Source organism: Temnothorax americanus, unplaced genomic scaffold (assembly GCF_048541705.1).
Source record: "Temnothorax americanus isolate GAGA-0224 unplaced genomic scaffold, ASM4854170v1 Scaffold7, whole genome shotgun sequence".
Classification (NCBI taxonomy): Eukaryota; Metazoa; Arthropoda; class Insecta; order Hymenoptera; family Formicidae; genus Temnothorax; species Temnothorax americanus.
Window position 1 is genome coordinate 6,704,925 of NW_027509792.1, and position 27,304 is coordinate 6,732,228.

Genomic DNA, 27,304 nt, shown 5'->3' on the forward strand with positions numbered 1-27,304 from the left:
ACTTTTTTATGTCACAGTTTTAAAGAATTTAATTTTTACTTAGTATATAGATTTTTTACTACTTGACTATTACATATAGGTTGACTTCGAAAAATTTTTTGACACGCAATGATTAAGGCCGTTTGCTTCACAGCCTTCTAACACGATTTTTCTCGCCAATAAACGAATAATTATTTTTAAAGTTTTAATTGTTAACAACTATCTAATTAAATTTATAGTTTTGATCACGCATACATTTCGACTATTTGTTAATCGGTTTTTTGGGCTTTCAACTTGATGTGGCTTCTTAATAACTCCATGTAATTTGTATACTATAATTATTAATATTAAGAAAGTAAAAACGACCGCTATGATTTAAATCAATAGAGAGGATAAATTCCATAATAAAAATGCTATAATTATTAATTAATGTTAATCTATGATGTTAAACTTCCTTTTAATTTATTTCATTTCTCGACAGATTTTTTATGTAACGGGATTATTATGATGTATTACAGTTAATTAGAGGGATTTATTTGATTGATTGAAAAAGTCTCTGTAAAGCACGAAACGTCCCAGTTATTTTGACGAAATATTAAACTATAATATTTAGAATCCTGTTGTTCGGTTATTGGCTTTTGTTTTATCTAAGACATACGAGCTTTATCTACTTATATATTTTTTAATTTATACATATTAAAATTATTGCAATATTAAACAAACAAATTTTTTACATTATCTCATGACGAAAGAGACCACCACCTTCTCGCGGTTTCCGTTGAGCAACAATATGTACGTAATCTATTCGTAAAAGTGAAATACACAAAACTGTGATTGCAAAAAATTGTCCTTTAATTTTACTATATTTTACAAGATATTTACTACGTTTACGCGAGCGTTACTTCTGTAGTAACTTTTACGATATATCACTCGTTTACGCGGAGTAAATTATCGTAAGTTACTACAAAATCCCGTTTACGCGAAGGAATTATCGTAAGTTACTACAGAAGTAACGCTCGCGTAAACGTAGTAATAGTAACTTGTGCCAATGTAAAATAATTAATGAAATAAAATTGCTTAAAGTTTCCGTGTGCGTAATCTGCTATCGAGCCGGTAGAAGCAATTTTTTAATAGTAAACGTGAACGAGCGAGTAAGACGATCGGCTAGAATGCTGAAGGTCTCAATTTAAGTTCGAGTCTTGGTTTTTTTCTAACTCTTTGCATTTTTATTTTTTTTTAGCAAATGAGTTGTTATGTAATACATATAAACTAAGAAAATTATTTGACAATCATTAAAATTATTCGCATATTTTCTAAGAACTTTAAGAAAGTTAACGATTTGCTCATAAAAAAATAAGAAATTATTTTCAAATTACAAAATAAAGTTTTTTTTTATTATTATATAATAACAATAGTATTGTTCATTAATCCTCGGTCTCGGCTTCATATACATATATATATATATATATATATATATATATATATATATATATTGATCAATATATGATAATATATGATAATATCACAAGTAATTAATAAGTACAAGACCTATATATATGTGCGCGCGCGCGCAAGCGCGAGCGCCGAGCAAAGAAGCCTAGCACGATTCTTGCCGCTCGCCGGCTCGGCTGACCGAACATTGAGCAGCTGACATCACTGCTGAAATCTGGCATCACTGCAAAATTAGTCCGGATTCGCACCAGGGGCAAAGTCTGTAGGTAAAATCGGGTATATTTAGTCCGGACTCGCACCAGGGGCAAAGTCTGTCGGTAAGGGGCAAAGTGTGTTGGTAATCAAGGCACGGAAATGCTGGTCTCGACTTTTGAAGGGCCATTGGCTATCTGTTTATTAATCTTGTGTCGTAAGTTACTACATCGTTACGACGTCATAAGTTACGACGTCATTTCCGACAAGATCTTGCGTCGGAAATGACGTCATAAAATAAAACGTTTTGATTGGATAACTCATGACGCGGCGTCGTGACGCGACGCGCGACGCGTATAGTGGGAACGCAGCATTTATAGCGATGTAAGTACCTTAGAGCCACCGCACAAGCCTGTCGTATTGGTAACGTGGCGTAGCGGAACGTAACGTAGGTCAACGCACAAGAAACGTAAGCGGTTACGGCACTATACGTGAAAGAAAACGCGAGACTCGAGAGAATCGATCGCGATCCGAGGCACCTGTTAGGTATAATGCATATAAAATATTTTGTATTAAAAATAGAACGGTTATCAATTATTAACAGTTAATAACAATTAATAACAATAACAATTTATAACAATTTTACTATACAGGGTGAATCATTGAAGGTGTTAGAGGTTATATTTCTGAAACTGAACTAGATATGAAATTCTTATTTTCCTGCGATTGTTTGATATCGAAGCGAACATTGTGTGACGAAATTAATTTTTTTTTATCCGTTTCGATACTAAACAGTTGCTAGAAAATAAGAATTTTATATTTCGTTCACTTTCAAAAATATTAGCCTGTAACACCTTTAGTGATTCATCCTGCATATAAATATAATTTTACTGAACTATTGTAAGTAGTAGTAATAATATAAATATTAAGTAAGCTTGTATAAATTAGATTTATTTTTATACGTATAGGATAGGACAAAGCACTGGAATTATACCACGTGCATTCAGTCATTTATTGGACAAATTACGTTTGTTGGAATAAGCCCAAGAATAACATAGTACGAGTTTGCTTTCGCATTTCTTTAAATATGGATCATCACTATAGCCAGTGTTATAATACATATAACGAAGATGATGTGCCAGACGTGATGTTGGAAGAACATGTAGGTGATACAGATACAGAAAATGCATCTGCTAACAATATCACCAGAAAAAATGGGTGATGATTACCTCATCGAATTATACAGAGAAAGAAGATTTCTGTATGACAAAAGTCATCAAGACTTTAGAGACAATGAATTAAAAAATAATGCCTGGAAGGAGATTTCATCTATCATGCAAAATAAAAACATGGGTAAGTATGGATCTTTTTTGCAACGTGAATCGTATTAGAATTAAATAGAAAAGATGCCATATCTTTATAATGATATTATACCAATATGTATCTAATATACTAATAGTATCACTTTTTAAATTTTTCATTGTGTTTATATAAAATAGTCTTTTGTTATAACTTTGCAGGAAATTTTTATACGGCTGAATATTGTAAAAAGAAAATGACTAGTTTGAGAGAGAAATATTCAAAGTTAAAAAAAGAACAAGATTTAAAAAGTGGGAGTGCTTGTATTGCAAGAAAATCTACACTTTTATCTGAATTGTCTTTTCTAGATGTATACATTCAAAGAAGACGGTTACTATCTTTTATATTAATGTGTATGTGTGTGTGTGTGTGTGTAGCCAAATTAATATTATTTCTTTAATTGATTTAATTTTCTTTAATTTGTTATAGAACTTTAACAAACATGAGAAGAAATGATAAAAGAATGTCTGCTTTTTCATCTAATAAGAATGCAATTGAATGTCCAGAAACAAATTACGCAGAAAGTACACAGAATAAAATAAATTATAAAGAACTTTCAAGCCAAAATTATATCGAAAATTGTTTGCCTGGGTGCGATAAAACACCATCCAAAATATTTAAGAATGCTACTTCGAAAAAAAATTGTGATAATAATGACGTTTCTCGCTTAACTGATGCAGCTATTAATATTGCTAAGCACTTAACAACTAATTCAAAAACTGAAGACGTTGGTTCTACATCTGCAGACCAAGCTTTTGCACAATTTATTGTTCTCACTCTACAAAACATGCAAGATCCGGAACGCAATATAAGGCGAAACAAAATATTTCATGTTCTGACAGCACCACTGGAGCAATTAATGTAATCAGATTTTTCATTTTTCCAGATATTAACGTCTTTCAAACTAAATTCGTTTTGTTGTATGTTACAATTTTATTTCATCTAAAAGTATAGTTTTTTTTTAATTATTTTATGTTCAATTGTAACCAAAGACGGTTTTTAAGTTTTTATTAGAAATATATAAATGTTTATACGATAAATACTACTACATATAAACGAGTGCAAAAATTTTGTTTTGTTATAAAAATGTTCCAAATTTAGTTCTTATTATACTATAAGTATCTGTGTGTGTGTGTGTGCGTGTGCGTGTGCGTGTGCGTGTGCGTGTGCGTGTGCGTGTGCGTGTGCGTGTGCGTGTGCGTGTGCGTGTGCGTGTGCGTGTGCGTGTGCGTGTGCGTGTGCGTGTGCGTGTGCGTGTGCGTGTGCGTGTGCGTGTGCGTGTGCGTGTGCGTGTGTGTGTGCGTGTGCGTGTGTGTGTGTGTGTGTAAAATATACATTTTTTAAATATAAAAGTATATACTCTTTAAGTTTAGCTTTATAACAAAGCTGTGATATAAAGTATATTTGTCAATAAAAGCTTATGCATATTAACATAATTGTGTATTTAAAAAAACAAAAAATATAAATATTTGGTAATTTCTTCGGTGTATAACTCTCGGTGTAAAATTCTCCACATGCCAGAAGTTATTAATATTCGCGTTCGATAATGGCAAAATATTTTCGATCAAGTTCATTGAGGATGTCTTCTTTGTTGTCAGTCCTGCGTACAATCAATTAAAAATTTATTGTTACAAAAATTGAATACATTATCTTCATTATCTTTTATTAAAAACTAAATTAAAACTAAAATACTACTTATTTATTAATTTATTTGTAAATGATATTTATATTCAGCCAAATACGATTTTTTTTTAAATCAAGACTGATCATTACAGTACTTTTACATACAGCTATAAAGAAAATATGAAGGTTATAAATATAATACATTGCCAAGATATCTCTGTGTTTACGTTTTCTCGCTCTCTCTTCCTCTTTTATTTACAATTTTTAATTTACCTGGTCTGTATCTAAAGTAGCACTTATGGAATTATTGGTTGATAAAATTAAAAATTCATCCTTCTTTTTTCTTTATATTCAAATATCCATAGCATTCTATATATATTTAATTATAATCACTGTTCTATTTCTTTGTTTCAGACATCACTGTCACAAGAATTACTGGAATTATTGTACCCAAGATTAATTTTGGATTAAAATATCAATCGGCAAAAAATTTTCAATTATAAGTGTTTGTATATATAGTAATTTTAATTTTAGTTGTAGTTATAAACCACGATATGTACTAAGATAATATACCTTTGATATTGATCCTGATGAATTTTATTCACCGTAAGTACCTCTAGTTATATAGTCATATTGGAAGTTTACTTCTCCAACCGGAGAAACGAAATAATCACATAAAATATCTCGTTGAGTATTTGCTTGCTCACCTTCAACCATTACAGGGGACCAACATGTATCGGTTCCATCAATTTCTCGACTATATGCTTTAGCACCATCCTTTTGCTCTTCATACATCAAATAGTTGTGTAGACATACTGATGCCAACGTTACTTTGTCTGCTGTTTTTGGCAGCATACAAATAGATTTATGGAATATTTGCCACCGATTTGCTAGAATGCCAAAGGCAGTTTCAATTGTGCGTCTAGCTCTAGAATGTCTGTAATTAAAAATTCTTTGTGCAATGGTCAAATTAGAAGTAGAGTATGGTTTCATCATTCTTCTTGTTAATGGAAAAGCAGCATCTCCTATGAAAAATCCTGGTAAGCTAATATCAGTACCAGGAAGTTTGGCATTATATTTTGGCAAATTTAACTGGTCATTTTTTATACTTTGACCAATAATTGAAGCGTCAAATATTCCACCATCGCTATTTCCTCCGTAGGCTCCTATGTCTACTAATTGAAATCTATATAGATGATCACAAATAGCCAATAACACTATACTAAAATATTTTTTATAATTAAAGTAGCAACTGCCAGAATTTGGTGGGCACTTTATTCTAATATGCTTTCCGTCTATTGCTCCAAAACAGTTTGGCATTTGCCATCTGTCCCAAAATCCATCAACTATTAATTTCCACTCTTCTTGTGTTGGGACTGTCAAATACAAAGGGCTCAAAACGTTAGAAAGCACATAGCAGACTTCTTTTATTATATTTCTTACAGTAGACTGACCTACACGGAAGGAGAATGCGATGGAACTTATACAGTTCCCAGTCACAAGATATCTGTAAACAGTGTAAACCCATACAATTATTGTATGTACATTTACAGTATTGAAATACAATATAGTAGAATGATGAATATTTGATAAGTAAATTATTTTTAAATGTACTGTAAAAACTAAATTTAGAAAATCTTTAATTTTGTTACACATATAAGTGTAATCACGCTAATATAAATAAATACAATATAATAAGTTACCTTAGAGCAATACCTAGTTTTTCTTGAGGCACTAGAGCTCTCTGGCTCTTCTTGGTGAGGTGAGGTTTTGTTAACTGTACCAACTGGTCAAAGTGAGAAAATGTCATTCTACTGTACTCGAAAAACATGCGTCTATCTTTCGACTTCTTCAGTTCATGAAATAAATTATTATACTCTCCTTGATGTTCTCGATTTTTATTAATAGGTCTAACGTGCCATCGCCTGTTAACCCACCTCTTATGTTTTTTTTCTTTGTTTTATGTACAATAATTGCAGTTACACATAGTAAGAAAGATGCGAGTAACTGTTTCTGTTTTAACTTCATATTTTATCTGAAATTGCACAATAACGCAATATATACATATATAAAAGCGATAAGGATCTCACCGTAAGGCTATACAAAAACTCGATCAAACTATTATGTATTTAAATAGAATATTTAAATTTTTTTTTGACTTTACTGAACGTACAGATTTTTCACTGCCGTTTGCTACCGCCAATCAATCCAGATGATCACCAACTATATTCAAACTCGTCAAAATACTCCTGTAACCATAGATGTAATAAAAAAACTTTATTTTAAAATCCAGTTTAAAGTGTTGTAAGCAGCGTTATCTTACAATCCACAGATCCGTTTGTCTTTATCTCTTATCTTTTTCTATAGAATCTCGTAAAATTCATTTTTATTGTGTACACTTGTTCCTCTAATCCAAGAATGATCATTGAACTTTTTCTTGTAACACCCTCATAAGTGGAGCCTAAAATTATCACTCTAATATAATCTCTTTCATATTTCTTAGCAAAAATGCAGTAATATTACCTTATTTTAGTTACACCATTATTAGGTATTTAGCAAGTCAAATTCTATATTATATAACTCGAGAAAGCAAACTCGTACTGTGTTATTCTTGTGCTTCCAACAAACGTAATTTTTCCAATAAATGACAAGGCACGCGGTATAATTTCAGTGCTTTGTCCTATCCTATACGTATAAAAATAAATCCAATTTATACAAGCTTAATATTTATATTATTACTACTTACAATAATTCAGTAAAATTATATTTATATGCAGGGTGAATCACTTATAAAGGTGTTACAGGCTAATATTTTTGAAAGTGAACGAAATATGAAATTCATATTTTCTAGCAACTGTTTGGTATCGAAACGGATGAAAAAAAAATTAATTTCGTCACACAATGTTCGCTTCAATATCAAACAGTCACTGAAAAATAAGAATTTCATATCTAGTTCAGTTTCAGAAATATAACCTCTAACACCTTCAATAATTCACCCTGTATAGTAAAATTATTATAAATTGTTATTGTTATTAATTGTTATTAACTGTTATTAATTGATAACCGTTCTATTTTTAATACAAAATATTTTATATGCATTATATACCTAACAGGTGTCTCGGATCGCGATCGATTCTTTCGAGTCTCGCGTTTTCTTTCACGTATAGTGCCGTAACCGCTTACGTTTCTTGTGCGTTGACCTACGTTACGTTCCGCTACGCCACGTTACCAATACGACAGGCTTGTGCGGTGGCTCTTAACTAGAAGGTGCGTTTTGAGCATCAATAAACCCAGTCCCGATTTGTTTCTTGTCGTACGGCTCGAGAAAGTATTGCAGGGCGATATATTGGAGTGTCCCGAACTATATTTACGCGAAGATAAAAAATAAAGATAAGGTAATAAAATGTTAAAATAAAATACTGATGCATTCAAAATGGCAATTTCTCATATTATTGTCTTATTCATTTCCATATAGGTCAGAGCTGCCGCAGCTGCTGCGTGCAAATGCCTGGGTCGTTATAGAATGCCTCTCGCGTGGACTGCAATTCATCTGTCTAGTGTAATCGGATGCGGTGGTGATACGGATAGCACTGCTGGATCTTTAGACAGAAAGTCGGGCGGTCAGGAATAGTGGCAAAAGAAAGTGGAACCGCCGACGCGACGTGGTTTGCTAGAAAGACGGAGTTTGGATAAAAGACGTAGTTGGTCGCCGGACGATTTTGCCAATTGCCTCGATAGCTTTAGGTTTGTATAATGCTCCATTTTTCTATCAAAAGGCTTAACTAACATCTTGATGTTCTTATAGGCCTATTACTTTAACAGTCTCGAGCCTCTTCAAGCAGGAAAGCAAACGACTTCGCGATGAAGATCTTTATAAGTTTTTGGTTGAACTACAAAGACCTGGTTCCAACTTGAAACGATTAAAATGCTTACCAGGCATTTAAAATTGGATCTCAATCCCAGACCCGAAGAACTACCGAGGTGTCTTGATCCCGACCTTAGAAGATTAGTTCCATATCCGGATGAAAAGAATCGACCATCGGAATTTATCCCTCTAAGTCTTGTTGTAAATCTTCTCGACTGGGATATTGTGCTTCTTACACCTGGGGAAGCATAGGCATTTAATACAGACATATGGAAGATAGAAATAATGCATGAAGTATTAATATTTAAAAAAAAAAATTAAGAAAAAATATTTAATATATAGTATAGTCTCGGTATTAACAAAAAGCACAGATATGAAAAGAGATTTAATTAAAATAAAAAATATATAAGAAAGATAAATTGTAAATATGAAATAAAAATGTAAAACTAAAGAATGTAAAATAATAAAATTAATATTAAAATTATAAGAAATTAGATAAAAATACACAATTTATTTACCATGCAACAGAAATTCTAGGATCGAGATAGTTCAACTTGGAGGTACTCAGTGCGATCTCTTTGTTCTCTTCTCGGTCGGTCGCCTGGACCTCCAGCTTCGTCAATTGATCCTTCAATCTTTCTAATTGTTTCTTCTTCTTTTCATATGTTCTGTAAAAGCATAGATGCAATCAATTCATGCACACAAGCTACACGATATAGAAACATGAGATATATACAAAACCACACTTTTTCCTAGCTTTCTTTCTTTCTTGTGTTAAAGAAAAAAAAAATTTGTAAATAAGTTTGTCAAGTGTGTGTCACAAAACAGTCTTTACATTTAAGCAAAATATTATTTAAATTAAAATTATATATATCTAGAGTCTTTGTGTATGTACAAAATTTATAATAACTAATTAAATTTAAATTAATAAATAATAACTTACTTCGTAAATAAGTTGTTATTGTTTATTAATTTAAATTTAATTATTTATTATGAATTTATTACTAATAATATTTATTATTTGATATATGTATATGTATAATATGAATGATCTTAATTTTACGCATCTTAATTTTATTAGTTCCTTTAAAAGTTAAATTTTACATATATTTTTTTCTAATAATAAGTTTAATCTCAGATTTCTTGAAACTTAATACTAGACTTTTTTAATTTAAACTAATTCACTAATATATTTAGCACCGACTTTTCTCACCATTGCTGGCGCTGTTTTTGATAATGTTACCAATACTTCTAATGATAATTGTCGCCATGACTCACCTATATGTTCATTTGAAAATATTTTCATTCGAGCACATAAATTACTGCATGCGGATTTACAATAGTCTTAGGCTTAACTCCATCAATTTTCCCCTTCAAATCATCGCAACATATCCAAGAGCCTGAAGCTCGCAGACAGTAGGCAATAAAGTGCCTGGAAATATAATGAATGACACCAGCAAGTCTGAAAGCAAAAATTGAGCTAATGAGTATTTAAGCAATGAATGAAATTCGGGTATTTACGTTCGTGAAAAGAATTCACTACTTACCGATATTTTCGTTCTAAATTGAGAGAAATTGGAAAGTCATGCAGAGAACATGCGATGCTTCTCTCTCTCGCAGCGCAGTCTCTCACATCCAATTCGATGCAGATGTGAATGTTCAAATCAGTTTTCTTTGTAAGAGTTCCCGTGCATCCTGGCTGCAGACACTTTATATTAAAAATTTGAGGATGATAACAGCAATGCATCTTGCAAAGCTTGATATCCATTTTGTCTTATTACATTCTCATTGATAGAGAGAAATGGTATTTTTTGAATTTCTTTTCCGATGCAATCTTTATTGGTGCACTGATAGGTTTCATATCCACTGGGCTCACTGTCAAGAAAATTGCTCCATGAACGTGTTATAAAAGTCTCTGCGTCAAGAAAATACGGAGAAAGATTTGTGGAGTCCGGATCTTTTTCAATGGTATGAAATTGATTTAAAATTTTTAAGCAATCTAATAAAATTTGACGAGTGAGTCCTGTTTTCATGAAATTGAAGATTAATTGCAATGTAGCGTTGGCTGAATTTTCTATGTATGAATGATACGTTGGGTTATCCAGGGCAGAAAACTGTACGATGTGAATAATTGTATCTAACCCACAGGTGTTTTTTACGTAAACTTTAATTCCATTGCGTTGGATTGGCATATTTTAAAATTTTTTATTATTAAAATTCCATGGATATTGGGCATTCTTAATTTGTATTAAACTGCAGATATTGCCATTAAGTAACAAAAATCATTTTTTTCCGTGAGGTTTTCCTCTCATTCAGTAATTTGATTTCAGGGTAGGATAAAAAATAAAAACCCTTTGAAATCATTTTGCCTTCAATTTTATGTTTTCCACTATTCTTGACTTTTCCCACGTTCTTCTTCACAATTTCCTCATTACACAAAATATCATTTTTGGGATGCGGGGCGATTAAATTCTGGTCATTGTTCGGATCCCTTTTTCCTGATTCTCGGGCTTCAGTCTTCTTTTTTTCTGCAATGAACGTATTAGTAACTGCTTCTGCATTCAATGTAGGATTTTTTGATTGTATATCGAAATTTTCTTCAGTCTTCGAATTTCTCTGACCTTCTCCATTAGTTGGTGAATCACGCTCTTCGTCTAAACTTCCAATATTTTCCAATAATATAGCCGCAGAACTTGATATTAGTTTAGCATATAAATGATCCAAAAGTGGTGTGCTTGTGTATACTTGAGAGGTGCAAAAAAAATTAGATGAGTCTCTCTTTGGGGTGTATGGTATATGTGAGTTAATTTTTGGGTTTTTCTCTAGATAATTGAGAGGAATGTCAAAATCATTTTCTTCATTATTCAACACTTCATCTCCCACCACTTCATAGTCAGCTTTTTCACTTACCATTAAGTTGTCATTTATAAATTTCAAATTTTGATCTTCATTATTTTTAGTAGAATCATCAGCGAGATTGTTGATCTGTTTCATAATTCAGAATTTCAGAAAGAATTGTTGCAGTGTTATGAATCGAAGATTCGTCTTTCTTAGCGTCAAGATTATCTTTCATTATTGGTTCAGAATAATTTCACTCTTGACAATAAAAAGTTGTTTGTTCTTAAGTCCTCTCCATTTTTTGTAAGAGAATAAATCAGTATCATCAATCAAGTGATTTCTTTTTGATGGAGATTTTGGATGACTATTTTCATTTTCTTCAACAGTTTCATCCTTCAGAGTGGGAGTGGACAAGACTTCTCGCTGATGGTTGAAATGTTTCAACTTGGCAGCAAGCAGATTGCTGCCACTTTTCAGACTGTGGAGGTGTTCGAGCACAAATCGATTCCCTGGACATGGTAAACGAATGTGTTCAAAAACTCTTTCCCGCAAGATAGCGAAATATCCTTCTTGATGAGCTGTTAAAGCATGTTTTCCAGCAACTGGAATTGCTGCAGCAGTCCACAGTGGAAACTCCTTCGCAATACGTGTTAACTCCTTGACAAAGTCTGGTAAGTAAAAAGCGTTTACAGAATTTCCTGACATGTCAGAAGATGTAACCGACGCTATTAATTTTTTTATCCATTGATGGGTGCGTGTACCATTTTCGCCTTCTTCAAACGGTGTGGACGCGTATTACCTTTCTCTTCTAGATACGATGTCATTGAAGCCTCAATATCACAAATGACGCTTTTCCTAACACTCATATGACCCTCCAGCTCTTTTCTGGCATCTGAAACCGTCATTTTAATAGTTGACGTTGAAACAAAATTGTCTTCATACGGCTGTAATGCGACGATACAAGTGAGAAGAAAAATTTGTTGGAATTCTTCTATGTTCTGAGTATCCACCATTAAAGCAACACAACGAACGAAAAAGTTTTTAATATATGGGTGATCTTTGTGTTTCAAGCATTTCCACCTTGCCACCAGAGCCATGAAATGAGCCACATCTATTCGGATGAGAGTATTGTCTGGTCGAGATTTTTCTAGTCTATCGTCCTTGCGCACTTGAAAACGTCATCTATATAATCTTTTAAACTCTTTCCATTAAATGTCAAACAGGAAGACATTGGTATTCCACGTTCATAATCAGACCATGATTCACCTGGAGTTTTAGCTCCGAGCCGGACCCAGTATTTAAGCCATAATTCGATAAATTCTTGGGTATGGATTTCTGTCAGCATTTGATGTACGCAGATAGTTTTGCCCTCAAATCTGATTGTGACCGTGTATAGAAAGATATGACCAGTCATTCTTCCTGGACAAATTCCAAATGCTTGTGCAAACCGGCCTGAAGCATCAATCGAGATTGCTGATGATGTTCCTAATACTCGACAGTATTCGTTGAAAACGTGTAACTGTTCCTGGGTGCAATATAGAACGTGGAATTTCATACAACCAATCTCGTGTATGGTATTTATATAACGAGGATCTGTTGACATTTTTTGGAGTGATAAATGCAATTAAGCATTGTTATTGACTGTAACTGGCAATGATTATAATCGTAGCAGCGATTATACTCGTCGTGACGAATCGTCACCCCATTTCTCGACCAACGATTCTTGGTCATTTTTTAAATTGATGTAATTTTAGATGCTTATAATATAAGCGTCTTGATTAAATAATAAAATTTATTGCGAAAAATATTATCTCAGCCAGGGTTCGAACCTGGAACCTCCCAGATTCCGTGTGGGCGTCGTACCGCTGAGGTAATATTTTTCGATTTTGATAATTGGCAGCACTCTGCTTTTGCAATTTTTCTCCCACTTGCTTCCGTTCAGCTCTCCTGAATGGTCTCTTCACATCTACATGGTAGTCTCCACGAGTGTCACGCGTTTTAATTGTCAATCTCAATCCGTTGCTGATAGGTTCACTATTTACTATACCAATCATTATATTTTTGCACTTTATTCTATCCTTGCAATAGGCAAAAAACTTCAAATAATATTCATCATCTTGAGGGTTAAAGAAAGAGCGTACGTAGGACCACTTTGCACAGAATGCACAACTAAAATTGTACCTTTTCCAGAATGCTCTAGTAATAACTGATGCCCATGTTTCTGTCTTCAATCTGTTTTTGCTTTTAGACTCATCTGGCTTAATTAATGACCATTCTTCACTTGTAAGTAACAGATCGAAAGAGTCACATTCTTGTAGAATTTCATTTCGTATGTCCTCTGGAACATAATCATCGTCTGGTTCTGAAGTACACAATTCTTCATGATCAGATTCTATTTCATCTATTTCATCTTCAATCAGATAAGGTTTCGTTTCCGGTGATGTACAAATTCCTTGATTACGTCGAGCTTGTGCCAAATCCCCTCGTTTGTCATACCTCACGTGTGTATAAACAGAACGAGGTAGCCACCTTCCATCTAAGTCTTGGCTCATTGTTTTCCATAATGTGTCTCCATATGGTGGAAAATCGTTTGTTGCAAGACGATGGATATGTTTTTCGATCAACTCAATAACGTTTTTTGAGACACCTTTGGTTTTCGACCCATGTTTGAATTAAAGTTCTAGAAAAAAAATTATTAAATATCTTACGGTCAAGGATTAAGTTATAGACACTTCACATTACATAAAAGAGAATTATATAATAATTCATGTATGAAAGAAATAAATCAAGGCGGGAGGAAGGCGAAATTTGTATAGATCTATAATTAAGCCTTCCCTTCTTATATGTATTACTAAATAAACAACTAAATAATAAAAACACGTAACCTTTTTTAACCTTTTATTATAAATAATAAAACCTATTTTATGGTTAATCTCCAGAGGTTATGGTAATCTCCATTACAATGTTTAACAATCATCACGTAGAGCTAGTAGTCGGTTGTCTTTTGTTTTCTAAATAGCTTCGACAATAAAAATGGTACTATTTTCAAAAGTGGAAGCGCTTAATTTCAAATGTTCTTTTAAATTTTTTCCTTTAATTGTTAAAATATTTTGGCAATATTGTAAATTCATCTAGTTCAAATGCAAAATTCAATTAAAAATATTTACTGTATTGTAATTTTCAACTAAAAATGTAATTTAACGTGTAAGATAAAAAAAGGTTAAGTTCTATTGAAATTGTATTGGAGACATGTATTATTTGAAAATTGTTTCTTATATGAACAAAAAATGATAACAGGCCTATTCAATTTACCATTAGGCAGTGTAATATAAACATTTTAGCAAAAATAACTGAGAAAATAAAATACAAATTCTAAATATAAATGCCCGGCTATATCTATGTAAATCTATTTAATGTGATGGTCACAACGTATCGTAATACTTAAGTGCTTATAAGTATGAGAGAGAGAAAATTTCAATTATATAAATAAATTACGTTGAATCCTTGTTCTAAAAACGTTTGATCGTTTAGTGTTAACAAATTTGTAAATCCGACAATTTTTTATAATGCTATCCTTATTTTATTCCTCTTTCCATAAAGGTCGATTTATCTAATAACTCATAACATGTATATAAAACTTATATAAATTATAAACAATAAAACTCATATAATTCTTTTGACTAAATATATATTTATTTTATAAATAACTTGAAATTTTTTCAATCCTGTTATAAAACAAGGATTCAACGTACGTATATTCTTCACAATAGTGATTAAAAATAGAATTAGCCATATGACAATACACGCGATTAATAATTGGATACATTAGTCTTTGGTAAGCTTTTATGGCAGTGTTTCATTTCCCTACCAGCGCGGAGGAGTACAGACTTGCTGATTAATTAAGGTCGGTCCACTACGTAGCAGCATAACAAAAATTTCTTTAACGTGATAAACTTGAAAAGATATGTATCTTTATAATTAAAACTTCTTACCTCCAAGCAATGAGAGGTGCCAATCTCTCGGTCAATCTCTGCTAATTTCTCTCCAGCTCCATAATCCCGCTGATCGAGACCAATCAGATTCTTATTGCGCCGCAAAGCGTCGAGACACTTTTTCTGGAAATCTTTCAAACACAAACGAAGCTTGTGCTGTAATCTGGTCGGCTGCGCATTTTGTTCGCGCAAACCGGAAAGAAACACGACCGCTACTTCAGCGGGTCCTTGATTAACCGTCGTGCCAATGCAACCTTGAAGGACCATTTGCAGCATCTTTGCGTCAGGTGGTTCTTGAGCGGTTGCAGCAACCACCTAATTAAGATTACATAAAAATGTATTACATGTGTACTGTAAAAATATTAAGATGTGAGAAATCAATCAATACCTCGAGAGTCTTCTTCTGTATGTCTTCAATTGCCACTTCGATGGGACTCAGAACTATCTGTTTTCGAGCCACAACTCGATTTCTGGTTTTCAAATATGGGAAATGTGTCGTCACCGTTAATATAGTCTTCCGTTTACACTGTTCACATAATTCACCGTAAGCTTTGCCACCAAAAGTAAAAGATGTCACATAAACAAATCGTTCTAAAAACAAAAGCCATTATCGAAACAAATTGTTAATTACTGTATAATTAATTACTGTTATCACAAAAAAATATTTTGTCTAAATCAATACTCACTCATGTTGAAATTCCGATGAAAAACTGTAGGTCTGTGTCTAAGCTCGTGTGCTTCGAAGTACGGCTCCACGTAAGTGATCTGTACATAAGCTTTGTCCGGTTCCAGCTGGCTAGGATCCACAAGATTCGAATCCTTTATTATAACTATATTCTCCGCGCCGAATCTCTCGGCATAAAAGTTCTCGAGTCTCGAGAATATTTCCAAAAATTTTGTTAAAGTTGGCTCTTTGTAAACAAACTCTTCGCCGGCGAGATCGCCGAATCTGGCGCCATAGAAACCAACTCTGAAGTACGTCCCGAAGACACGCTTGCCGGCCAATTGTTCCACACGCGTATATGCCTCGTGAAGTTTACTAAAAAAAAGTTCCAAAATAATATCTTATGCAGTAAATTTGAGAAAGATGTGCCCTCCATATCATACTAAACAATTTAAATTTTCTTACCCGTGAATGTTAGCTAATTTATTGTAGTCATGTGCAGCTTCTGCTATAGGTAGCAACACCCTATAGACGTCAGGAATAGCTTCGTACATTCCAGTTGCGTAAAAAAAAGCTAGGCGCGTGCTCCAAAAAACCCGCCAATCCACTTTCTAGAAAATCAGGGTTTAAGCAAAGCCCTTCTTCCCTTCTGATTAGCACGTCATCGCCGACGGCGCTCTCCTCTAAAGCGTTCGGTGTTACGGCATTCAAAGCAACGGCTCCTACGGGCCGAACGCCGTCACCAGGTTCGAGTAGATGAAGATATTCCACTACCAGAGCGGCACTGTGCACCAAACACATTGCTGCTTCCGTGTGATTTTTCCTAATTGCGGAATGTATGAGGATAGTTGGGGTTCAGAAGGTTCGACGGTTAAACGGGACACTCTCAATTCACTCACAAGTGAATTATCGTTAATCTCAATATCGCATATTTACGTCACATACACAGAATACAAAATAAACCCCAACAGAAAGATGATCGATCCGACGGACCGAAGGCCCGTTAACGGAATATAGTTTCGAGCACCAACGGATTTCGACTCGCACGAGCGTAACAAAGCGCGTAAACGAATGAGAAAGAGGGCGGCGCGTGACGGAACGGAGCGTTGATCAGCGCGAATAAAGAGATCTTGAAAAGCGCGAATATAGAACGGAGATCTTGAAACGCGCGAACGAAGATCTCGCTGCGCGCGATGACGCAGATTTTCGCTGCGTCAGCTGAAAACACTTCTTGGGCCTGCAAGGAGAGCGTGTTCCACGCCAAAACCAGCTCGCTCCCAATAACACGGGAGGCCGGTATCCAATTAATTGTTAATCTTTGGATAATCACACCCGCACATCATAGTATTAACGCAGGAAAACAGCGGCACAATATACGGCGCGAGCAATCCCATGACCGATCGGTCTTTATCGCAGGCCCGTCATACAGGAACTAAATTCGCCGGATCGTCGCACAGCACGCAAAACCTTCGAATTCGGAAGCGGCGCAGGTATGCGGGAGCATGACCAGCGCGTGATACGATTGTAGGAGACGCGTGTACACGTGATCGATTACACGCTGTTGTTGACTTACGGACTCGTTGTCTAAATATCGCGGAATAGAATATATCAGCAACTCCGCGAATCCGGAACAATATTTAATAAAATATTTAATAAATATTCAAAATTAAATAAAATATTGAATAACATATATTTAATAAATATTAAATATTTAATAAAATATTTAATAACAAATATTAAGAATATTTAATCAAAATAAAACGGACAAACTTGCCGCTTTATAATCCTGTACCTGTCGATCCTCCAATCTTCTCTGCTCGTTCATATGATCGATCGTTTCGAGGCAAACACGATCTAACAAACTCGGCAGAAGAGGGTCATGTTGCGAATGCCGCAAATCCAGACTTGCCCAAGATCCTCTCGGAGTATCTCCGGAATTGGACAAATCATCCTCCTCGTTCGGTGATACACAGCCATTTGCATCTTCTTGATCTACCTAATTAAGATAAATCGCTTTCACTTCCTGCTTATCACAAATACATTAATTTTATCTCCAGCACTAGATACCTCGAAATCTTGTCTAGGTGTATCATGAAGCAATCTGTCTCTGGCGATAGGTGAGATTCTACCTTTGTATTTACGATATATTACGACCCAGTTTGAAGTAAAACTCTCAATGCATCTTTTCACATAAGGCGACACGGTATCACTGAAAGCCAAATGATCAAAATGAAGAATGGATGCCAAGTTTTAAATAACTGTATTGTAATAGCGTTTCGACTATTTTTTTACATTGATTCGTGCGATACTACTGGCTCCTCTGTTCGAATCTTCCTCTTTACGACTCTCAATTCGACGTCTCTCGGTGGAAAATCTAGTATTGGTTTTAAAGGAGCACGGTCCAGCACTGACTGATGCTGTCCCAAGAATTCCTCGTAATCAAGTGGTTCTAATACCTCGTACAGGGACATCTGCATATAAGAAATTAAATATTAATTTACTCCAAGATTATTGGCAATCTTTTTATATGCCAGTTTTCCAAAGAAGACTGCATACTGTGGAAAAAAATCCTGATACACTGCTCAACAAGAATAGAAAGAATACACAATAATAGGAAGTAGAAGTGGCAATTTGTCGTCTCACATCGGCAACATGCTGTTTGCTTAACTTGCGAGAAAACGCACGTTGGACCGAAGACATTATAAATGTCCCAGCAAATTAATCCGACGAGATTCTGTAACTGTTAAATGCCATATCGAAATAATACTTATAGTCGTGGTTATGTTCTCAGTTGAATGTATGGTAATTGTTTTTATTTGTTGTAATGGCCTTTCTAATGCATTAATGCAGCACGCAATTATGTTGTGCCGTACCTCTGATTCGAGGGATCGGCACGGAGTTCTTTTGGATCCGCCGGGAGGAAGGAGGAATAATGTTGCCAGTGTTTTCTACTTGACGATTATTTTAATAAAAGACCTTTTATTCTTGATACACTTGTTTCGTTGATTTCGTTGCCCTGACTCGCGGGCGTTCTCAATAGGATAGTTTTCGTTGGTCGTGCGCGATTAGCCTTACGTTCTAGACTGCCCGCCGCTTCTCGGAAGGACGGGCTTTTATCACTCGCGTATTTGCTTCCGCGATGCTGACTTAGCTGTCAGCGCTTTTGCTTCCGGGTGAGTGACCGGGATGCCACTTGCAACACCCGGAATGCCAGCTCAGGTGGATTTGGCAATATTCGGAAGAAGCGCTGGCAGCTAGGTGTCGAAATAACGACACGGCGACTTCCGCCTCACAACATCCCTTCCCCCTGGGGGAAAGAAAAACTGAGATTTCAAATTGAAGTTTTTCGCATTTATTCATCTTGTGATGTATTGTCATTTTCTAAAATTTTGTGTTTCTATTGTTATTATTATTATTTTATGCTCTTCGTTGTGTGAGGAAGTCGCGTCGCGTATTTTTGTTTGTTTTTCTTTTTAGCTCTTACATAGATCTGCACCTCGCATGATGCGTGCGCTGTTATGAGATATACGGGATAGGTTGTATCGCATACAAATTCTGTTGTGTCGGAGCGCGTACATTTGTCTAAGTTATTTCCTTTTAGTGTTAGGTAATTTCGATCTTCTTTATTAATAACCAATAGAGTATATGAGGTTTTGGGGATTATGAATACATTTTTATTGTCGTACATCGGCGGGGGGGTTTACTCGCACATTTTTCGTAATTGGGGTAGGTGGTAATCGGGAAGGTTAGGATTGTGTAGACGTTGGAATTGTTGTAGTACGCATTTATTTTTACAAATTTTTCGATGTTTTTTCAATTGTCTATTTGTAATTTAAAAGGGGAGTGTGTCCCTCGGGGTAGGTGGGTTGTCGCTTCTCTTAATTCCGATACTAATGTTTCGAGTGGCAGTAGCTTTCATTTCTTTATAAATGCTTTTAGACGGTTGGCGTCTAGACACGGCGATTTTCGCCACACAACCTCCCTCCCCCCGTGGAAAAAAATACTGAGGCGTTCAAAGTTTTTCTTTATTTAAGTGTGTTTTTCTTTTCTCTGGGAGGTTACAATCTACTTTTCTTATGCTACTTTTGTGTTATTATTTTACCCTTTAACATCTTATCAAGTCCCTTTTTTCTTTCTACTGCTTAGTTTTCTGTTGTGCGTGAGCCTTATTCCTCGATGAACGCTTTTAGCCTATTTGCATGTACGCGTATCGTCTTGCGTTTTACTTTAATGGTGTAGTTTACGTCGCTGTGTTTTTCCACGATCACGTACGGTCCTACCCATTGCGAATCGAGTTTTTTAGATCGTCCTCTTCGTACTGTTTCGTCGTGTAATAATACCTTGTCTCCTATTTTGAATGTTTTCTTCTTGCATTTTTTGTCGAATTGCTGCTTTGCTTTTTCTTTCTCTTCTTTGGTATGTTCTCTCGCGACTTGATTCGTGGCGCGTATTCGTTCTCGTAATTCTTTCGCGTAATCTTCGAACGAATATGTTAGTTTCGGGGGCCTTGTTAGGGCTGTCGGTAGGTTCGCTTGGTGTCCGTAGACAAGTTCGAACGGTGTGAGTCCTGTCGTTGTATGAGGCGTCGTATTATACGTGAACATTGCGTAGGGTATCCACTCATCCCAGTCGGTTTGGTCCTTATTTATGTAATGTCTTAGGTACTCTGCCAGAGTACGATGCGATCTTTCCAGCGCTCCATTACTTTCGGGATGATATGCTGTTGTCTGTATTTTTTCGATTTTCAGTAGCTTGCACATGTTCTTAAATATCTCGCTTGTGAAATTTGTTCCTTGGTCCGTGAGAATTTTCTCCGGTATTCCGTGTTCTAGGACTACTTTCGTTACAAAGGCTTTTGCTACTGTATTTGCCTCCTGATTTTCTACGGGTACTGCCTTGCTAAACTTTGTTAGATTGTCTTGGAACGTGAGGAGGTATTTATTTCCGTTATTCGTGACTGTTAGTGGGCCTACTATGTCGAGCGCGCATTTTTCGAATGGTCGCTCGGGCGTATCTGTAATAGTCATTGGCATTTTCGTTTTCCTACTCAATTTGTTCTTCTGGCAGTACTCGCATTTATTTATGTAATCTTCTACATACGCCGTAATTCCACGCCAGCTGTGCTGTAATCGGATACGGTTTAGTGTTCGCGTGACTCCTTGGTGCCCTCCCGTAGGCGAGTCGTGATACTCGTAGAGTATTTGCCGCTTTTCCTCCTCCGAATACTCTCTCGGGGGGTCGTCGTCCTGTTGCGTTACATTTATCGCTGATGTTTCGGCTATCGGATTTCGGCTCAATGCATCGGCATTCACGTTGTTTTTTCCTGCTTTATGTACGATCTCGTAATCGTATTCCTCTAGTTTTAGCCTCCATCTTATTAGTCTGGAGCCGGGGTCGTTCACATTAAATAGCCAGATCAATGGTTTGTGATCGGTTATAATTTTAAATCTAACGCCATATAAGTAGGGACGGAAATGTTTTACCGCCCAGACGATTGCTAATAGCTCTTTTTCTGTGGTATTATAATTTTGCTCTGTCTTGCATAATACTCGGCTGGCGTACGCTATCGGTCGGTCTTGGCCTACTGTTCCTTGTGAGAGCACGGCTCCGATGGCGTAATCTGACGCGTCGGTAGTTACCAAGAACTCTTTGCTAAAGTCAAGGTAATTCAATACCAGGGCTGTCGTTAATTTCTCTTTAAGTAGATCAAACGCGTTCTGTTGTTCGATTGACCAATTAAATTTTTCTCCTTTCTTTGTGAGCTTTGTTAGAGGCTTGGCTATCTTTGAGAAATTTTCGATAAATTTTCTGTAGTATCCGGCTAACCCGATAAAAGATTGTATATCTTTCACTCTTTTCGGGGTCGGAAATTCTTTTACTGCTTGTAACTTAGACGGGTCTGGCGATATTCCGTCTTCGGATATCACATGCCCTAGGTAAATGACCTCTTTTCGTAAAAATGCGCACTTGTTCGGTTGTAACTTAAGATTGTATTTTCGTAGTCTGTGCAGTACTGCGATTAACCGCTTAACGTGCTCCGTCAGCGATGCTCCGTATATAACGATGTCATCGATATACACGAAACATTTTAATCCTAACAGTCCGGCTAATACCGCATACATTAATCGCTGAAAGGCCGCTGGTGCATTTTTTAGACCGAATGGCATTCTGTTGTGCTCGAAATGTCCGTCTGGAGTTGAAAATGCCGTTTTCTGCTTATGTTCTTTATGCATCGGGATTTGGTGATATCCCGAGGCTAAATCTAGTACAGAAAAATATTTCGCATTGCCTAGCTGATCAAGTATGTCTGTAATGTTTGGCATGGGGAAGGAGTCTCCCATTGTGAGATCGTTCATTTTTCTGAAGTCGATCACTACGCGAAATTTTATTCTGCCGAACGCGTCAGGTTTCTTGGCGACAACTACTATTGGCGCGTTCCAATGGCTTGTGCTCGGACGAATTATGCCGTCGTCCAGCATTTTCCGTATTTGTTTTCTTACTTCGGCCTTATGTTTGTCGGGTAACCGGTATGGCTTTACATTTACTGGCGCACTATCGGGTCGTGTATTTATTTCGTGTTTTATTGCTGTAGTGGCGCTTAGTTTATCTCCGTCTAGGTAAAAAACGTCATAAAATTCATCGCAAATTTTTTCTACTGCCTCTCGCTCTTCTGTGTTTAGGTGATCGAGCTGTACTTGGTCGCGCACTTTCTTTTGTCGCTCTGTGACAGTCTCGTATTCTTCATTTGCCTGTAACGTGAGTACGCTCGCGGCGTCGTCCGCCGGCAGGTCTTCTAACGTTACGTGTGGAGTGAGGATCTCCACCGGCTTGTCCGTCACGTTCAATATGCTGACCGGGCAAGTAAATTCGACGGGTTTTACGAGGCAATGCCCGATGAAAACTCCGGGAGCAGGTTCACCGCTTTTCACTATGCCTACCCGGTTATGATCTGTAACGGCTTTCACAATGGTTTCACTGCGGGGAGGTAGTTTTATTTTTTGATACGGTCGTAGCTTGAACATGGCTTTGCCTATTTTCAACTGTTTTGACGTGTTTGAGATATCGGCTTTATGTTTAGTTAGGAAGTCGTTTCCTAATATTCCTTCGTATTCGATGGGGAAGTCATCTTTTACTACGTACATTGTGTGACGTATTTTCTTTTTCCCGAGATCTATGGTCGCTTTTATTTTTCCTAGCGTGTGAATTTGGTGTCCTGTTACGCCGATTAATGCCAGTTTCTCCTCTCGCACCATTGTTTTTCCCTTTAGATTGCCTACTTTAATCAATGTTAAAGTTGCTCCGGAATCCAATAGAAGATTCATTTCTCCTTGTTCCGCTTCCTGTATAGGCAGTGTTATGATATCTAGCGGGCCCTTCTTGTGTTTCTCCGTTACCTGAGACACTCGGTATGTCTCGGCGGCGCGTGCCTTATTTCTTTTCGGCTTCTCTTCCTCCTCGCTACTGCTGTCGGAGGGTGCGTCCTCGCTAGATTCGCTCGCTTTGGTTTTTCTTACTGTGCCTATCGGTGCTTTTTTCGCACTTTCCTGTTTCGGTCGGCGCGGTCGCTCGGATTTCGGCCGTCCGTTTAACGACCAGCACTCGTCGCGCTTGTGCCCTGCTTTCTTGCAGTAAGTACACTCGATTATATTTATGCCACTGGGCTTATCCGCTCGCGGCAGCAGGAATTTATTAGCTTGTTGGCTCATACGGCAATCTCGCCCGTAATGGCCGGTCTTACCACATTTGTAGCATTTTACAGTCGCGTTTCCCGCATTTCGCGCGTTTCCCTGATTAAATCTATTTCTGTTTACTGCTTGTCCGTTTCGCGGGGAGGGGCCTCTAACTTTTTCCTCGGCATTGGCGCCGGTTATTGCCTCCTGTAGGCTTGGATATCGCTGTGCTCGGACCAGCATCTTGATATCATCATACAGCTCGATTTGGAAGTTATGCAGAGCTTGCATTTTAATACTTTCCAATATCGCTTTTTGCTGCTCTTGCGAGTGCCCTTGGCCTTCTTCCATGGCCTCATACAGTTCTCTCGCGAGCTTCTCGACTCGACGCCCGAATTCCTGCGCGCTTTCTTCCGCTTTTTGTTTTAGCGAGTTGAATTCTAGCTGCAGATGGGTCATGCCGCGTTTTCCGAGATATTCCGTTTCGAGTTCGCGTTTTAGCTGCTCGAAGTCGCGAATATCACGCGTGTCGAAGTCGGTCATTGCCTTGCCCTTGAACTTTGTGCACAAAATTGCTTCTAGGAGCATGGTTTCGTCAGCGGGCTGTATATTTTTCATCGCGTAAGTGCTTGCATTAATAAATTCGCAAACACGTTCTCGGGATTCTCCGTTCATTTCGGGAACCATGTTACGGGCTTTCTTTAGGCTGAGGAACCCGAGATGGTGCCCTGGCTGACTACGGACGTCGCTGTGCGTTCGTCCGTAGGTCACGTCCAGCGGGCCCTGGCTGGTCCGTACGCGTCGTTCTCGCGCATTGGGGCGGTCGTGAGTGGCGGATTCTATTTGACTCATGCGTTCCCGTATCTCGCGGATCGCGCGCAGGACTTCTACAGAGCGCTCGAACTCTGCGGCCTCTGTACGGTCCATGCGTTCCTGCATGTCGCGCATCATGCGTAGGACATCGCTGAGCACGGAGCTCATTGCTCCGGGGCTTACCTGCGTCGGCTCGGGGGCTCGACCTTGGTCGCCTTCGGGCGGTTGCCCATTTTCCGCGGGTCTAAACCGCTCTATTTCCGCGTTAATTTGCGCCGGGGATATGTCCTCTCGCGGCGCGATGGTCGCGGCAGCTCGTGGCTGGCTCATTCTGTCGGCCCGGGGGTTATAATCCTCTTCCTCGGGGTCGAATATATCGCTTTCGTATGACGTCAGGGAGAATTCTCCTCTTCCTGCGTTTTCGCTCTGAGTGTCGGCCGAGGTGTCCGATCGTGCGTCACCGTCGGTCGGGGGCAATCTGTGTGCGTCACTGTCGCTGCTTGTGTTGTCGACGCTATCTCGTGGGTTTCTGTTCGCGTCGCAAAGACTAGCGTCTAAGAATTCGAATTCACGTTCTACGATGACGTTAGGATATAGCTCGAGCACCGGCGAGCTTGCGTCGTCGAGTTGCGCGTCTAAGTTTCTTCGCACGCGATCTAATTCGTCGTTCGCGAGTCGTGTAGCGCGAAAACGATTCCTGATACTATTTTCGATGGCTCGTTGCGCGCGCTCGCTTAACACAAATGATGCGTTGCTGACAAGGGGATGCCGGGACAAGTCGTCCGACATCTATCGGCGCTTATGCTTTAGCGTACTGAAACGCGAAAATCTTTCGGCGCTTTGCGGTTGTATTGCCTGCAATCGCGAAAATTTTTCTTGCTATCCGGTTTTCGCTATCGCGGGGTATGCACGCAGAGATATAACGGTTTCGTCACGGCGCGTGCCGGTATCGGCTTACAATGGCGTGGTGACTTACAGTACCGCCGCGTAGTGCATCGTGACCGCTTTCTGCCGCGTCGAGTCTGGCAGGGCCGCTTCACTGCTTCTGCGTTGTCTGCTTTGCTGCGTCCTTGCTGCGCTGCTTCGCTGGCTCGCTGCGTCCCTGCGTCGCTGCGTCGGGCTGGCGAGTCCGTGCGGTAGGTCGGGGCCTCTCCGGTGTCGCTGATAGCACGCGGGGCTACTGCCGTCGTTTCACGCACTCGGGATCCGGCTGGCATTTCCTCTCCGGGATATTTTACCGCCGTCTAACGATCCGTTCCCTTTGCAGGCGCAATCTGGCAGGATGTCCTCCCGTCCGGTTGGCAGATCCCACCGCTGCCACCAATTGTTGTGCCGTACCTCTGATTCGAGGGATCGGCACGGAGTTCTTTTGGATCCGCCGGGAGGAAGGAGGAATAATGTTGCCAGAGTTTTCTGCTTGACGATGTTTTAATAAAAGACCTTTTATTCTTGATACACTTGTTTCGTTGATTTCGTTGGTCGTGACTCGCGGGCGTTCTCAATAGGATAGTTTTCGTTGGTCGTGCGCGATTAGCCTTACGTTCTAGACTGTCCGCCGCTTCTCGGAAGGGCGGATTTTTATCACTCGCGTATTTGCTTCCGCGATGCTGACTTAGCTGTCAGCCCTTTTGCTTCCGGGTGAGTGACCGGGATGTCACTTGCAACACCCGGAATGCCAGCTCAGGTGGATTTGGCAATATTCGGAAGAAGCGCTGACAGCTAGGTGTCGAAATAACGACACGGCGACTTCCGCCTCACAACAATTATTTCTGAGTGAAATGATTGATCGACAAGTTTGACACGTACAAAAATGATGTAAGTTTAAAGATACTGCGTGTATTGTGTATGTTGCTTTATTGCAAGGTATATCAAATTTGCATAATAAGAAGGAAATAAATATGATACATTAATAATTAATGTTACAACAAACAGATATGGACGGATATAAATCTGACAAAACTGCAAATGGTTCTAGCTTTTAAATCCAAATTAATTAATCATTAACAAACAGATATGGACAAATATAAATCTGCATTAATTAATTTGGATTCAAAAGCTAGAACTATCTGTAGTTTTGTCAGATTTATATCTGTCCATATCTGTTTGTTGTAACATTAATTATTAATGTATCACATATTTATTTCCTTCTTATTATGCAAATTTGATATACTTTATTGCAATAAAGCAACATACAATACACGCAATATCTTTAAACTTACATCATTTTTGTACGTATCAAACTTGTCGATCAATCAGTTCACTCAGAAATAATTGCGTGCTGCATTAATGCATTTAAAAAACATTACAACAAATAAAAACAATGGGAAAATTAGAAAATAATGATTAATATTTATAGTTGTAAGAGTAGCTCGGAAATCGAGCAGAAAAAGTATAAACATGAGTATGAATAACGAGATATCGGGCTGAGAATATGTACTTGTTATATCGTGCAATTACTTACGTTAATCTGAATTCATTAAGAACGGGACTGTGAATTAAAATCGCCAGCAAGAATCCACTGTAGGTTTATGAGCAAACTGTAGGTTAGGTTACTGATTTCTTGCCAGTCTTGCCACTCGCCGTCAGCTGAGAAATATGTGCACTTAATTGCACTATAGTGCAGACATTAAAACGAAATATTGACCTTTAATTAATTTTCATTAGAATACAGTTGTTTTCCAAATAATAAAAATTATATGGACACATTATCCAAATGATTCTGGAGCGATTGGATTAAAAAAAAATATTTTTTAAATACTTTTTGCTAATTATATATACGCTTAATTGATTTTAATTAATTGTGATTAATGTATGGTTTTCCAAACTCTGAAAAGTTTTTTCCAAATATCTCCAAATA

The 27,304-nt window shown here is 37.5% G+C and overlaps 2 protein-coding genes and 2 long non-coding RNA genes across 17 annotated transcripts; 2 read left to right on the forward strand and 2 right to left on the reverse strand.

Moving 5' to 3' along the window:
* The first annotated feature begins 1,725 nt into the window (after positions 1 to 1,725).
* LOC143905976 (uncharacterized) lies at positions 1,726 to 5,190 on the forward strand. Of its 5 annotated transcripts, none has more exons than XR_013259403.1 (4): positions 1,726 to 2,169; positions 2,592 to 2,976; positions 3,144 to 3,843; positions 5,020 to 5,190. It is a non-coding gene; the product is annotated as an uncharacterized LOC143905976 (long non-coding RNA). The 5 variants fall into 5 exon arrangements; XR_013259404.1 differs by having other exon boundaries at positions 1,733 to 2,169; positions 3,144 to 3,312; XR_013259402.1 differs by lacking the exon at positions 5,020 to 5,190 and having other exon boundaries at positions 1,733 to 2,169; positions 3,144 to 3,312; positions 3,412 to 3,852.
* LOC143905974 (dedicator of cytokinesis protein 7-like) lies at positions 4,249 to 27,040 on the reverse strand. Of its 10 annotated transcripts, none has more exons than XM_077421673.1 (8): positions 7,712 to 7,853; positions 7,129 to 7,290; positions 6,929 to 7,066; positions 6,779 to 6,854; positions 6,543 to 6,640; positions 6,309 to 6,454; positions 5,313 to 6,112; positions 4,249 to 4,582 (listed from the first exon to the last, which is right to left on the reverse strand). In XM_077421673.1, exons 6-8 carry the CDS (start codon positions 6,434 to 6,436, stop codon positions 4,410 to 4,412), a joined length of 1,101 nt encoding a protein of 366 aa, XP_077277799.1. In that variant the 5' UTR covers positions 6,437 to 6,454; positions 6,543 to 6,640; positions 6,779 to 6,854; positions 6,929 to 7,066; positions 7,129 to 7,290; positions 7,712 to 7,853; the 3' UTR covers positions 4,249 to 4,409. The 10 variants fall into 10 exon arrangements, 7 of the variants coding, with proteins under 7 accessions (XP_077277799.1, XP_077277798.1, XP_077277802.1 ...); XR_013259397.1 differs by adding an exon at positions 4,879 to 5,040 and having other exon boundaries at positions 4,444 to 4,582; positions 6,309 to 6,640; XR_013259398.1 differs by adding an exon at positions 4,879 to 5,040 and having other exon boundaries at positions 4,520 to 4,772; positions 6,309 to 6,640.
* Positions 7,860 to 8,939, forward strand: LOC143905977 (uncharacterized). Its single transcript, XR_013259405.1, has 3 exons — positions 7,860 to 8,000; positions 8,081 to 8,349; positions 8,411 to 8,939. It is a non-coding gene; the product is annotated as an uncharacterized LOC143905977 (long non-coding RNA).
* On the reverse strand, positions 13,818 to 16,565 carry LOC143905975 (dedicator of cytokinesis protein 6-like). The gene is made up of 5 exons (XM_077421681.1): positions 16,430 to 16,565; positions 15,987 to 16,339; positions 15,689 to 15,891; positions 15,301 to 15,615; positions 13,818 to 13,988 (listed from the first exon to the last, which is right to left on the reverse strand). Exons 1-5 carry the CDS (start codon positions 16,516 to 16,518, stop codon positions 13,929 to 13,931), a joined length of 1,020 nt encoding a protein of 339 aa, XP_077277807.1. The 5' UTR covers positions 16,519 to 16,565; the 3' UTR covers positions 13,818 to 13,928.
* Positions 27,041 to 27,304: the final 264 nt, after the last annotated feature.

Coding starts and splice junctions, on each gene's coding strand:
- LOC143905974 (XM_077421673.1), bottom strand. CDS start 6,436: ATGTTTTTCGAGTACAGTAGAATGACATTTTCTCACTTTGACCAGTTG. Junction 6,113..6,308: donor AAACTAGGTATTGCTCTAAG/GTAACTTATTAT, acceptor CACTGTTTACAG/ATATCTTGTGACTGGGAACT. Junction 4,583..5,312: donor GTCCCCTGTAATGGTTGAAG/GTGAGCAAGCAA, acceptor GATTGTACGCAG/GACTGACAACAAAGAAGACA.
- LOC143905975 (XM_077421681.1), bottom strand. CDS start 16,518: ATGTACGAAGCTATTCCTGACGTCTATAGGGTGTTGCTACCTATAGCA. Junction 16,340..16,429: donor AAATTAGCTAACATTCACGG/GTAAGAAAATTT, acceptor ACTTTTTTTTAG/TAAACTTCACGAGGCATATA. Junction 13,989..15,300: donor GCACCTCTCATTGCTTGGAG/GTAAGAAGTTTT, acceptor TTTTTTTTCTAG/AACTTTAATTCAAACATGGG.